General features: G+C 42.2%; 1 protein-coding gene across 1 annotated transcript in view; it reads right to left on the bottom strand.

Moving 5' to 3' along the window:
- LOC309545584 (electroneutral sodium bicarbonate exchanger 1) overlaps positions 1–13,905 on the bottom strand; it is a 414,564-nt gene that overhangs the window by 53,617 nt on the left and 347,042 nt on the right. The window contains exons 16-18 of the mRNA XM_082244814.1: positions 12,298–12,459; positions 7,756–7,869; positions 20–181 (exon numbers count right to left, since the gene is read on the bottom strand). Coding sequence (XP_082100940.1) covers positions 20–181; positions 7,756–7,869; positions 12,298–12,459 — 438 coding nt within the window. The remainder of the gene's footprint in view (positions 1–19; positions 182–7,755; positions 7,870–12,297; positions 12,460–13,905) is intronic.

Below are 13,905 nucleotides of genomic sequence, written 5' to 3'. Positions count from 1 at the left end.
CTATATATAGATGTTTTACCTTAAGTTTGTGCTCCTTTCTGTTGATAATAACAGCGGTAATCTGCTGGTCCATAAATATGAGAATGGTGCAAAGGAGGGCTGGGATGACTGTAGGGAAAACAGTCCACCAAGGATTCGGCCCAATGGGGTTCACAATCCATCCTCTGTCATCTCTGGTTGGCTTTAAATGAAGAAAAGCAAGCATTTATAACTCTGTAGAACTGCTATTAAATTGTTTAAAAGCCACTCTTTCCACCATGAATGTGACTTACAGGCTTCAACTGCATATTTTCTAGCAAAGATTACCTGATTGATTTATGAAATTTGAAATTAATTGTGCTACTGTATTATTATGATGTGATTAAAAGGGGAGGTGACATCACAGTTACTCAAAGAACTAAATAGTTATCAAAAGGTAGACACTACCCTAACAAGTCTATCTTCAAATGGCTTTGTACAGAGATAGGTTTCACAAAGGTTTGTTTTTTTTTTCATTTGCTCTTAAATGGAAGCTGAGGTGTTGACATCTACAAATCACTGAACAGCACACTTCATGGGCTACATGGGAAGAAAATAACTCTTTAGGCCTGGTTCACACCTATGCAGTTTGCTTCTGATCTGTTTCTGCAGTGCTTTTTGTATTTTGGCACATCCGGGTTTTTATGCTTTTTTTTGGCCAACTTGCTGTTGGGCACATTAAACTACTCATCAAGGAGGGTACATGCACACAGCTTCCAAGATGGCCTCGTGAACCGGGAGCTTCGCACCTCGCTGACCAAGCCTCTTGCAGTGGCCCTGCCGACACAAGACCTGGCGGATCGGGGGCCCTAACTTGGGAGACCTCCTAGCTCCCATAGTTCGCAGGAGGCAGCGATCAGCGTGACTGTTCCTGAGCTCCACCGACCGCACGATCCTCGGCAGCCTCCAATAAAATGGCAGCGACAGCAACAAAGCCACGTGGCGCCGTACCCTCGGGGATCTCAATGCAGGTGGGTATGCCTTCACAGCACCATGGACCGTGGTTGGCAGTGAGTACATCCCCTATACAGCAGCAGTCACCAGCCTCCACTGAGTCCCTAACAGACAGGACATTAGAAGATTTACTGTCTTCTCAACCCCTGCAGTCTCCAGCCTGTTCCAATGCCTCTGGGCCTATGGACAGCCCCCGGCCCCCTGAAGATGGAGACCACCAAACTCTGTTTGTAAAATTCTCAGACCTGGAGCAGGGCCTAACTAGGACAGTGCAACAGCTCACTACCACCATCAAGGCTGACTTGCAGGGGTTGGGGACCAGTATTGAGTCTGTTGAACAGAAGCTAGAAACCACTATCCACAAATCAGAATATTGGTTGTATTAAAACCTTGCAACAGCAGCTTGAGTAAGCACTTGCCAAAATAGATGATTTGGAGAACAGATTTGCAGCCTACCTGAGGCTGTGAAGGACGTGGGAACTACAGTACACACTTTTATGGCAGAACTTTTGCCAGACCTGCCTGACCACCGTGTAGATACGGAAAGGCCTCATCGAGCTCTCCAACCTTTGCAACCCGACGGGCCTCCATGTGATATCATTGTAAAGCCCCACTATTATAAAACCAAGGAACTGGCCATGCAAAAATCTAGGGAGCTGTCGTCCCTTTCAATCATGGGGCACACAGTGCAAGTGTTCGGAGACATTTCCCCTTTTACAGCCCAGAAACGCAGATCATTAAAACCCCTTTTACAGGTTCTAATGCACAAATCCCTCAAATACACATAGGCTTTTCCCTTTCTTCTGTGGTTCACCCTCACTAATCAACAGTACACCTTTCCACGTTTAAGGAAGGCGAAGATTTGTTGCTGCGGCTGGGTCTGATCTCCAGAGATGGCTCGTCACCTAAGTCTCCCTCTCGCTGGTGCTTTAACCAGGATGAGGATTCAACTCGTCCTATCTCCCCATTGTGGCATCCAGCTATGGGCGGCCGTCCTGCTTCCACTAGACCACCTTGAAGCCCTCGATTAGCCTTCCCTTTACGGGGAGAGAGTAATACTTCTCCATAGTTATCATTCAACTCTCCTTTTATCGCTGAAACTGTGTGTCCCATATGGGCCCTGCATACTAAGCTTCTTGGTCCTTAGTGTTGTTAACATGACAAATTACTTCTCCTTGTGTTATTGTTCCTCAAATTAGCTGCTCTAGAGGCAGGGGGACCTGTGGGTGCATTCCCTCTTGAGCTTATTTTGGGCCGGATGGGTTTTGCCCTCTCTGGCCCGGGTTTAAAATCTGTTCACTAGAAAACAAACTGATGGTTTAAACATTATTCATTCAATCATGTTTTTGTTATTACTTCCTGAGATCCTTTGCTATTTACGTTTTTTTTTTCCATAACTTGGGTCTTGCTGGGTTGCCGTACACCCTCTCTCAAGTCAGAATCCTGTTTTCGCAGGCTTGTGGCCCAACTCCTGCAACCCGCAGGATCGTGGTGCACCCAACTTTCACCCTAACCTGGGAGATTCTCCGTATCCCTAGTTTATGGTTTGTATTTCTATATTCTGTCTTTACTTTCCTATCTGCTTCTTTTTCTATCCGCTTTTCGTTTCTAACGCTCTTTCCCTTCCTTTTCTGAGACCTAGGCTTCGGTGGACCTGATTTATCTAGCATCAGGGTGGACTGAACGTTGGTGGACCTTGTTTGCTTGGTGATGAGGTGAGTGTTGCAACTGGTGATGGAAATGCCACCTGAGAATCCTAACACGATGGGTCATGCGACTCCTTGTAGGGTCGTATCACACAACACACAGGGCCTAAATTCTCCCATTAAACACCATAATGCCTTTCACTACTATTATTCGCAGCGTGCGGATACTTTGCTCTTACAAGAGACCCATTTTCCTCACTCATATTGGCCATCTTTTTTGAACAAACGGTATCCTGTATTTTATTTAGCGAATGCCCCGAAAAAGACTAGAGGGGTTGCTATCTGTTTTTCGGCCAGAATCGCCTTCACTTTACATCAGGAAATTAGGGATCTCGGTGGGAGATACTTTTTGGTGAAGGGACTGGTTGGCGAGCAGTTATGTACTTTTATTTTATACTACGCCCCAAACTCGGGACAAACCACCTTTTTAACTAAGCTACTCAGGGCTCTGGCTCCTTTCCTGGAGAGACAATTTGTTTTTGCAGGGGATACCAATCTTGCCCTAGACTTCTACTTCGATAAATACAACCCAACTCATACGACCCCCCAAAGCTGATACAAAAGTAGCAAAACTGATGTACTTTCTCAATTTAATAGACGCCCGTCGTGACTGTATGCGACTACACTTTCTACTCAGCCCCACATGCAACTTACTCTCATATTGATCATTTCTTTGTTTCATGTGCCCTGATTCCCAGTACTGGCAAAGGCTACATAAGAGCAGTCGCATGGTCCGACCATTCTTTGATTTCTGTAGCGCTTTCGTCATTACCCCCCCCCCCCCCCGGACTTCTCAATGGAGGCTCAATGAATCTTTATTATCTGAGAAATGCTGGTGTGAGGATATACAAATGAGCTTAAGACAATATTTTCAGGATAATTTAATGGACGACAGTGCGCGGCAAAATAATTCAAACGTCTTCACAACTTAATAAGGTGTGACAGGAGCGCATTCAGCTTCTTGAAAGTAAGTTACATTCATTGCTCCAACGCAATAAACATTCTGCAGATCCCTCTATTATTCAACAAATTGACCAAACAAGGCTAGAGCTTGATCAAGAGTTAACATAAAAAAAAGAGCATTTGTTGGGCCTCGACACAATTATATATGCATAAGGACAAAATTGGCTCACTACTCACTAATAGGTTGAATCCAAACCTGCGCACTAGAGCGATTCCAAAATTGCGATGCCCGGTGGTTCTTCTACTCAAAACCCTCCTAAAGTTCTTGAAAGCTTTGACAATTTTTACTCCTTGTTATACAAGGCCCCTACTGGAGGGAAACCTCAATCTATAGCAGCCTGCCTGGAGAGACTCCCCCCTTCCCAAACTCTGCTCCGAACATAATTCAATTATGGAAGCTCCCTTTCAAGCGCAGGAAATTAAATTAGCAATCAAAAACACCAAGGTGGGTTCAGCACCCGATGGGTTCCCAGCCCTGCACTATCGCAAATTCCAAGAGTTACTAATCCCGCATTTGGTACGCTATTTTAATGCCCCGCGGGATGGAGCTTCTTTAGATTCCCCCCTCCCATATGGCCTACATCTCAGTCATACCAAAACAACAGAAAGATCCTGGAGAGGTGGGAAATTATCAACCTATATCCCTCATAGATAACGACCTCAAATTGTTCACTAAAGTGATTGCTAATCGTCTATCATCTTTTATCCCTCAATATGTGCATAGGGATCAAGTGGGCTTCATCCCGAGCAGGCAAGGCCCAGATCAGATTCGGAGGGCTATTGATTGGATTTACCTTATGCAGGTGGCATGGGTGAGGGGTGCCCCTCAAGAGTGATTTCTACTCTCATTGGACCTACAAAAGGCCTTCGATTCATTTTCCTTGCCTTATATGTTTGAGGTCTTAAAGACATGGGGCTTTGTATCATGGGAACTCTATATTTGTCCCCCCAGGCAACAGTTAGACTGGCAGGATTCCACTCTACTCCCATTGAGATATCTCATCAGTAGTGCCCCCTTTCCTCTTCGCTATTGAGATAGAGACGCTAGCGATAGCTATTAGAGATAATCCGGACATTAAAGGTGTTACATGCGGAGCACGGGAACATAAGTGCACGCTATGTGCGGATGACATCCTCCTGTTCATCACTTCCCCTCTTACTTCTCTCCCCAATCTGATGCGGATGCTAAGAGAATTTGGCAGTGAATTCAAGTGAATAAGATGAAGTTGATGGCACTTAATATCAATATCCCTGAGCAGCTGATGACACGTATACGGGAAGTTTTCCCATTCCAATGGCAAGTTGGAGGTTTTACCATATCTGGGAATCTCTCTTACAACATCCTATGCATCACTATACTCAGTTAATTTACCCTCCTTTTACCATCGCCTAGATGACCTACTCTCAGGCTGGACACTACATGACATTTCAAGGCTAGATGGAATAGCGGAAGTCAAAATGACTCTATTACCTAAAATGACCCTACTTGTTCCGTTCCCTACCTATCCTGCTTAATAGAGTTGACTTAACTAATTTCCAATCTAGAGTCCTTAAGTTCATCTGGAGCCCTAAGGGCCACAGGCTATCTTGTAATACTCTATGCATGCCAAGAACCAAGGGAGGATTGGGGGTCCCGGACTTCTGGGCATATTATAAGGCGGCACAACTTACACAATTATCCATTGTATACTTGCGACGGGAACGTCCCGATTGGGTCATCATCAAACGACAAGTGATTCCTTCCAACACTATTGATTTCCTCCTATGGCACACCCCCAGGGTTAGGCCCTGTATTTTGGTGTCCATCCTGTCCCACTCCTTTGCGTTGTGGGATCGGGTTCACACTAACCTATCATTGGTCTCTGCCTTTAAGCCGTTGGACCACCTATTTCACAACCCAGCTTTCTCCCTGGGCATGGAGAGCAGAGCCTTCAAAATGGTAGACAGACAGGGGTCACTACCGCATAGGACACTTTTATACGCACAGAGGGTCCTTTATCTTGTCCCACTGCATTAATACCTTAGAGATGTCCCACACTGAACGGTTTTGTTTTCTCAAAATTGCACATTTCCTACCAGGTCTCTATTCCCCCTCAGACCCACCTTTATTAACACCTTATGAACAATGGTGTGCTAAGGATCAGGGCACCAGGGGTGGCATCTCCACAGCTTATGCATCATTACTGAACTCACTGTTGAAATACCCATATATGTTGGCATGGGGGAGGGATCTCAGTATTGAAATAGAACCTGAATCTTGGTACTCCAGGCTTCAAATCGCCTATAAGGGTATATTGAATATCTCTTTAATAGAGGCGAGCATCAAAGTATTGACAAGTTGGTACCTGGTTCCCACTAGCTTAGCCAAGATGTATCCATCATCATCATCAGAGGACTGTTTTAAAGGGTGTTCTCTGCGAGGAACAATGCTCCACATATGGTGGTAGTGCCCTAGGATTAGGTGTTACTGGAACAGGGTTTTTTCTTTGATATGAAAGTTAACAAGCCCTGAACTAGACCAAAACCCTCAATCGCCCTACTAAACGATACTCCAGGCAATGTCCCATGACACACAAGATGTTTAATCTACTTTATGTTGCTGGCGGCTAAGATCACCATTGCTGGAGTTTAGAAGTCTCCCTCTGTATCTATCCATCGTATAAAGCATAAGATATCCTGGATATTGCTGCATGAGAAAGTGGCTAGTGTTGTTAATTATAAACAAAAAATCTTTGATCTAACTTGGGAGCCGTGGGCAAATTATGTCAAAATACCCTGATCACCCGCACTTGGTTGACAGCATAGCACTATTGTCCACTGTGAGCTCTAGGTCCTCTTTTCTTGATCTTCTACTGCACTTTCTCTTCTTACTTTCCTTCTTGACTTTTCCTTCTTCTGCTATATAGAGTTGATCTATTCTTCCCCTATACGGGGCAACATTTTTAGGCATACCAGGCTAAGGGGTATAAAGCGTATCTACCATGAAAACATCAAGAGTATTTTATAACCTTTTTTGATCCCTTGGAGTTACACAGCTATATGCCTTGTTGTTTCTGGTACTCTGGATATGCAAGTTCGTATTTCTGACGTTGTTTACATTGACTTGTTTATCTTGGCATACTTCTTTTGTTCCTCAAAGAAATAATAACAATCTTTATACATAAAAATTTTGACACCTAGCTGTGGTTGACTGTGTTGTCACCCACCCCATGATACAGTTTTGCTCCAAAATGGGGTATTCGGGGATGGGGAATAGCACCCCAACTATAAGTCTAGAACTGATGTTATCTCCTAGTTCAAGAATACATATGACTCTTATTTGGCATTGTATTCCAACATGTAATACTTTGTATATACTCTACTTATGCAGTGCTTAACACGGTTGTTATTTGTCTGTATTCTTCTTTATGAAAACTCAATAAAACTATTGAAAATAAACTACTCATCAAAAACGCACTACATGCTTTTCTGCAGCGTCTAAATTGAAGTCTATGGAACCAAAAGTGCACCGTTTTGGGTTTAAAAAAGTCCCTGACCCGTTCCATAAGTGCAGCGCCTGAAAAAAGCATAGATCTGAACATGTCCTATAGGAAACCATGTTAAATGGACTGAGTTTCTGCAAAACGTGCCAAAAAACACATGGGTGTTAATCGAGCCTTACTAGAGATAAAATAAGATAAATGGAATGGCTTAAGCTCCAACTTAGTTTTAGTTGGAGAAAATGCTGCTCAAAAGCCTAGGCCTGTGGTCTCCTGATCCCTGCTAAAGGAAGGGTCAACTAACCTAAACTTTGATCCTCTCTTTTATAGACAACACATGGTACCTAGACCTTCAGATATGTGTGGCCAGTACTGAAAGGAGAAGCATTTTTGTATAAAAGGATAAATATATGAGACTTTCAATTGCTCTTTATTTCTCCATCTCAGTAAGACTATTAACATATGAGTATAGATCCTCTTTAAGGGTGGTCCACCTGCAGTTCTGGACATTGAATTCAGGCAGAATGTAGATGCTATTTTTTTCTCCTTTTGGGCATAAAGAGTGACCTAGTGTGCAGGATATATAAATAAATGAAAATAAGAAGACATCCTATCATAAAAAATAATGTTTTTACCTTAAATTCATTTGGTACTTGAAGTTTTGGTGAAGGTACGCCAATTAGATAGTCAAGGATTACCATTGTCAAAATAGTGAGAAATACAGCAAAATCACTGACCATCGAGCGGACCTAGATGAAAAAAAAATAAAAGAGTAAAACAATTCCTCACACACTGCTTTATTTCACATAAAAGGTATTGTGCATTACATTTAAGAGCTTGTACGTATAGACGGCAAACAGAGCATGCAACATAGTTACTACATGGGCAAATTCACCTGTACTGAGCAAATAATCTAATAACGTTCAGTCTAAAATTGCAGAAAAATGTATTGGTTCAAAAAAAAAAAAAAAACAACTAGTTAAACTAGAAAAGGCAAGGCAATAGTTGTACTAATTATTATCATTATCATTAATTTAACCCCTTCATGCCAACAAAATGCAAATATGCGGCTTCGGCTTCAGGGGGTTGTACTGGGGTAATGCCTGCAGCTAGAGGTATCACCCCGGTAACGTTGTTTAGAACCGACGGTCGCCTTTCTTGTAATGCCAATCAATGTGGCTGAGCAGCCAGTCCTGCTGCCTTCCACGGCTCACACGGGCCTCCTGTCTCACCAGGAGACCTGAACGGCCAGCCGACACATGTTCCGACAGACCTGAACAAAGCCGGATTCGGCTCTGATTGGGTCCCAGATGTAAAAACCCGGAAGCAATGTCATGATATCACTTTCCAGGACTAAAGCCTTAAAGGCGCCAGATTTAAAAAAAAAAATTACAGTATTCAAAACAGTCAAAAGTGGCTTTTTTAATGCTTTTAAGTGTATAGGAGAGGTTTGGGGTTTTTTGGACCCCAGGTCCCTCCATAAAGAGTACCTTTCACTGCCTATTACTGTCACAAGGGATCTTTATATTCCTTCTGACAGCAATAGAAGTGATAAAAAAAAATGTTTTTTAATGGACAGTGTAAAAAGAAATAAATAAAATAATTATTTGTTCGCACGCAGAAGCGAATGCATATGCAAATCGCGCCCACATATGTAAACGGTGTTCAAACCACACATGTGAGGTATCGCCGCAATCGTTAAGAGAGATATTTATATTTATTGATATTTTTGGACTTTCACGTGGAATTATTTATGATTAAGTGCTTCACTATATATGGTTGTTTTATCACCATTGTATTTTTCACACAATTTTGTTGCAACTATCTGCCACTATTTAGATTGGAACGCACAGCGTACGTGAGGTGTGACGCAGATGGAACGCAAGCCGGATGTTCTCCCGCTCGCTTCCTTGCCATCGGTTTGCGCCGACACACACGGTCACAAGCGGCCGCATTAGGTCTGCAATCGGGTTAAACCCCATTTTTATCCTGTTTTTTTGCTTATATTTGCACATTGTTCTGTATTATTCCCTTTTTTACCCAAACGGGAAATAAGACTTATATCAAAGATATCACACTATCTGGAGCTCCTTTTTCTCTTATATTCATCTGGCACGAGGGGAGAAGAGAGAGAACTTACCCACCTGATGTAAGGAGTTTCCATCTTAGCCTGGAAGGCTATTTAAGCCTGGTCGGTCGTGGCACACATGACCCTCGCCATCTGGTAAGTGATTGAATCTTACCATTATTACGGTGAAATTATAGTTATATGGATCACTACTGAGTGGACTGAGTAATCATCGCGCTGAGCACTTGCACTTTTTGTTTGGAATTTGACACTGTTTGCACAAAAGACTCACTTTATATATTTTTACTGGATTATTTATTGGACTTTAAACCTTGGAAATATTTTGTTGGAGTTTTTCACATTTATAACTTTTTAATTGCTATATGAAATAAGGTTTATATATATGGGATAAAATATCTGCACTATTAATATATTTGTCACAAATATCACTTTTTATGTATTATATTCACTTATAGTACTTTATATATTGCAATAATTTTTAAAGCAAGCGCTATAGGTAGCCCTTTAGACTACTTACCTGCAACTATCTGGCACGTTGCACTTTCACCTGCATGTGTTACACTTTATATGTTTACCTTAATGTGTATTATTTTATCACGACCCTTTTGCGCTGTGTAGTAGTCATTACATGTAGCAGAATACATATTGGCCTATATTGATGAAAACATTTGATTTTTTAAATTATTTATTGGCTGTGGTTTATAGCAGAAAGTAAAAAATAATGTTTTTTTTTTCTTCAAAATTGTCGCTCTTTTTTTTTGTTTACAGCGCAAAAAATAAAAACTGCAGAGGTGATCAAATACCACCAAAAGAAAGCTCTATTTGTGGGGAAAAAAAGGACATCTTTATTTGGGTACAGGGTCCCACGACCCTGTACCCAAGTTGTCAGTTAAAGTAACCCAATGTCATATCGCAAAAAATGGCCTGGTCATTAAGGGGGTAAAACTTTCCAGTACAGAAGTGGTTAATGTGAATTACACCGAGTAAATAGATACCTAACATGTCATGCTTTAAAATTGCACACACTCGTGGAATGGCGACAGACTACAGTAGTTAAAAATCTCCATAGGCGATGCTTTCAAAATGTTTAACCGTTACAGAGAAGAATTATTGCTCTCACTCTAACGATCGTGGCAATACCTCACGTGTGGTTTGAACAATGTTTACATCTGCGGGCGCAACTTATGTATACATTCTCTTCTGTGCACGAGCACGGAGGGAAGGGGCACTTTACATTTTTTTTTTTCACTGTCCCTTTAAGTTTTTTTTATTTTTTAACACTTTTATTGCTGCCAAAAGGAATATAAACATCCCTTGTGACAGCAATACTCACGTGTCAGGTATTTTTTTGGAGGGATCTGGGTTACATATGACCCCAAATTCCTCACTTGCACTTGAAAAGCATTCAAAACGTCAAGTTTGGCGGTTTTGAATAGTGACTTTTTTTTTATAAATCTGACACCTTTAAGGCTCCAGTTAACTGGAAGTGATGTCATGGCATCGCTTCCAGGTTACTAGATCCAAGACCCGATCAAAGCAGTCTCTGGTCAGGCGATGGACGTTCTGGCTGGTTGCTCGGGTCTCCCAGTGGGATGGGAGAGCCCAGGCGAGCCGTGGAATGTGGCGGGAGGGGGGGTTGTCTCTTCCTACTGCTTGTAATAACAGCCGATTAGCCGCATCAGTTGTCATTATAAGAAAGTTGACCGTCGGCTCTAACAAACGGTACTGGGGAGAATCCTGCAGCCGCAGGCATCACCCTGGTACAAACCCTTGAAGCAGAAGGCCGTATATTTGCACTACGTCAGCGTGAAGAGGATAAGAAGGGGGGTGGGCTCCCTCCAGGCAAATTTGCCCTTAATGTATCAGCTGCTATATATGCTCCAACTTAGAGTTAGGACGGCAGTATACAGAGGAGCATTGACGTGGGCACTGCAGCTTCCACATACACTGCTCAAGAAAATTAAAGGAACATTTGGAAAACACATCAGATCCCCATGGGGAAAAATATCATGCTGGATATCTATACTGATATGGACTGGGTAATTTGTTAGGAATGAAAGCATTCCACATTGTTTGATGGAAATTAAAATTATGAACCTACAGAGGGATAAATTCAAAGACACTACAAAAATCAAAGTGAAAAAATGATGCAGCAGGCTAGTCCACTTTGCTGAAATTTCATGCAGAAACTCAAAATGGAACTCAGTAGTTTGTATGGCCCCCATGTGCTTGTATGCATGCCTGACAACAAAGAAATAATAATGTCAAGAGATGATGAGATGAGAATCTTTCCATTAGGAAACAATGCTCCCCTGCCAGGGGAAGACCATCCAGAATGCTTCCCAAAAATTACACAGCCATTAGATGTACTTTTGCATCCATACTTGGTATGCAAAACATTTCACTAGGAACACTTGATGTTCCAGCTTACAGTAAGTCTCAGTTCACACTGCTGCAACCCCATTGTCTTTCAATTTCCAGTGCGACTTACTTGCCACTTTAATGCGACATTAGAGTCCATGGGACTGCAAGTTGCATTGATGTTGCATCAAAGTAGTGCACATACCTTTTTAAAATTTGCTGCGACTTGAGCCGCATTAAATGGAATGGCCGCCATTAAAATGATAGAGTTTTCACTTGTCACCTGACTCTGTGTGTCACAGATCAATGCGCATATTTGCCAGCACACCAAGGATCGTCAAATATCACCCAAAGCTTTTATTACAGAAAGATTGCATCACAAAGGACCAAGCGCAATGTTTCAGAGCCACACGGAGGTCCAGCGTGGCTCCAAAAGTTGCACTTGGTCCTTTGTAATGTGATCTTTTTATAATAAAAGCTTTCGGCAACATTTGATGATGAATGGTGTGTGGGCGAATATGTGCATTAGTCTGTGATAAGTCTAGTTTCCAGCGGGTAGTTGCTACAACACCCATTACTGATAAGCCCATTTCCAGGAACATGTGCGATGGGAATATTGACAATCCTGTATGTCATAAGTCGAATTCCAAGTCGCACCAGTGTGAACCGGAGCTACAGAACAACAAAAAAAAATAATACCAATGAAGTGCTTTTTTAAGTTACTTGCCTTGGTTGGAAAGTACCGACTTGTTTTAAAAGTCTTCAGTGTACTGGATAAAGCAAATGTAGTAAAAAACAGAATGGAGGACCAGAAGAGAACATCTGGAGTATATGGCCCATGATGTCCACAGGCTGGGCCTACAAACTCTCCATGCATCCGTTGGCATTCCTAAAAAAAATAAATAAAGATATCACTTTATTAAGGGTAATAATTGAAGCCCTTTACTAAAAATGGAAATAAACCAGTCTACACAATCTGCTCAAACTAAAAAATAACTTCCAAATATTGAGAAACTTCCGAATACTGGAAGGGCCAATGTTGCATATTCAGCATCTCCTACATGCTATTACCTAAATTTTAACAAAGTGAGTTCACGAGCATGTGAAATTTACTATACAAATTCCTGATTAAAAATATGACCGTATACAAACTCATGTGGTACTAGATGTGGAAATCAGCCCAAGCACTTGCATGGCTACACTATGCTCATTGACAGCTATCTCATTAGAATCACAAGTGGTTAAAGGGTAACTCCACTTTCATGGGAAAAAAATAGCAAAGAAATAAAAAATAATATAGCATATACAATTGCAACACAAGTCATATTGTAATTGAATGTTATTAAAAATTACCTTTCCCTTTCAAAACTGCCGCACTGTAATTTTCTGTAAAATGCAATGCAATATGGCTACCTGGAGGTGTTCTGTATACAAAATGTGTGCAGAACACCCCCCGGAAACATCTTTTCCTGCTTGTGTGATTGGCTCACCAATTTTCCCAGAAGTATGCACTAAGATATAAGTCAGATATCAGGCATCCCCTGCAACAAAAATTATTTGTGGTAAGATACTCACAATAGAAAATTACGTCTAAAGGGATGCAGACCCTGCAATTTTCCTCATTAGTGCCATGCAGGTGCAGCAGCGGATTCATACATTTAAAACCACTCCCATTAGACTCACTTATCACATGGACACAGACAAATACACAGTCATTTCTTCAGAATAACAAAATGTAGGAATCTGCAACAAAGTTTGTTAAAACCCTTGTAATAGACATAGACCACCCAGAGGGGAATGTTTTTTTTTCAACAAAAGTGGAGTTACTCTTTAAAGTAGATATGATCCTTACCTAAGGCATGTTTAGATTTCTATTGTTTAGCACCATGGGATGAACAAGAGAGACCACTTAAAGGGATTGTAAAGACTCATAGTTTTTCACCTTAATGCATTCCATGCGTTAAGGAGAAAAACCTTCTTTGCTGCAGCTGTCCCCAGTGCCCCCCCCCCCCCTCCTTTTCTTACCTGAGCCCATCCGTTCCAGCGATGTGCACATGCCCACTGTTTCTGTCCTTATTGGATAGATTGATCGCAGCAAAAGCCATTGGCTCCTGCTGCTGTCAATCAAATCTAGTGACACGGGAGTGGGGGGGCAGGGCTGAGTCCCGCGGTCTGTGTCAATGGACGCAGCAGTGGGACTCAGGAGCGCGCCTGCACGGTTGCCCCCATGGAATGCGGCTCCCCGTGGGGGCACCCAATGCAGAGAGGGAGCCAGGTGTGCCGTTGGGGCACCCCAGAAGAGGAGGATTAGGGCTGCTCTGTGCAAAACCCTTGC

This window comes from Pelophylax lessonae, assembly GCF_965119305.1.
Source record: "Pelophylax lessonae genome assembly, chromosome: 2".
Taxonomy (NCBI): Eukaryota; Metazoa; Chordata; class Amphibia; order Anura; family Ranidae; genus Pelophylax; species Pelophylax lessonae.
This window is presented reverse-complemented; position numbering and strand designations above follow the sequence as displayed.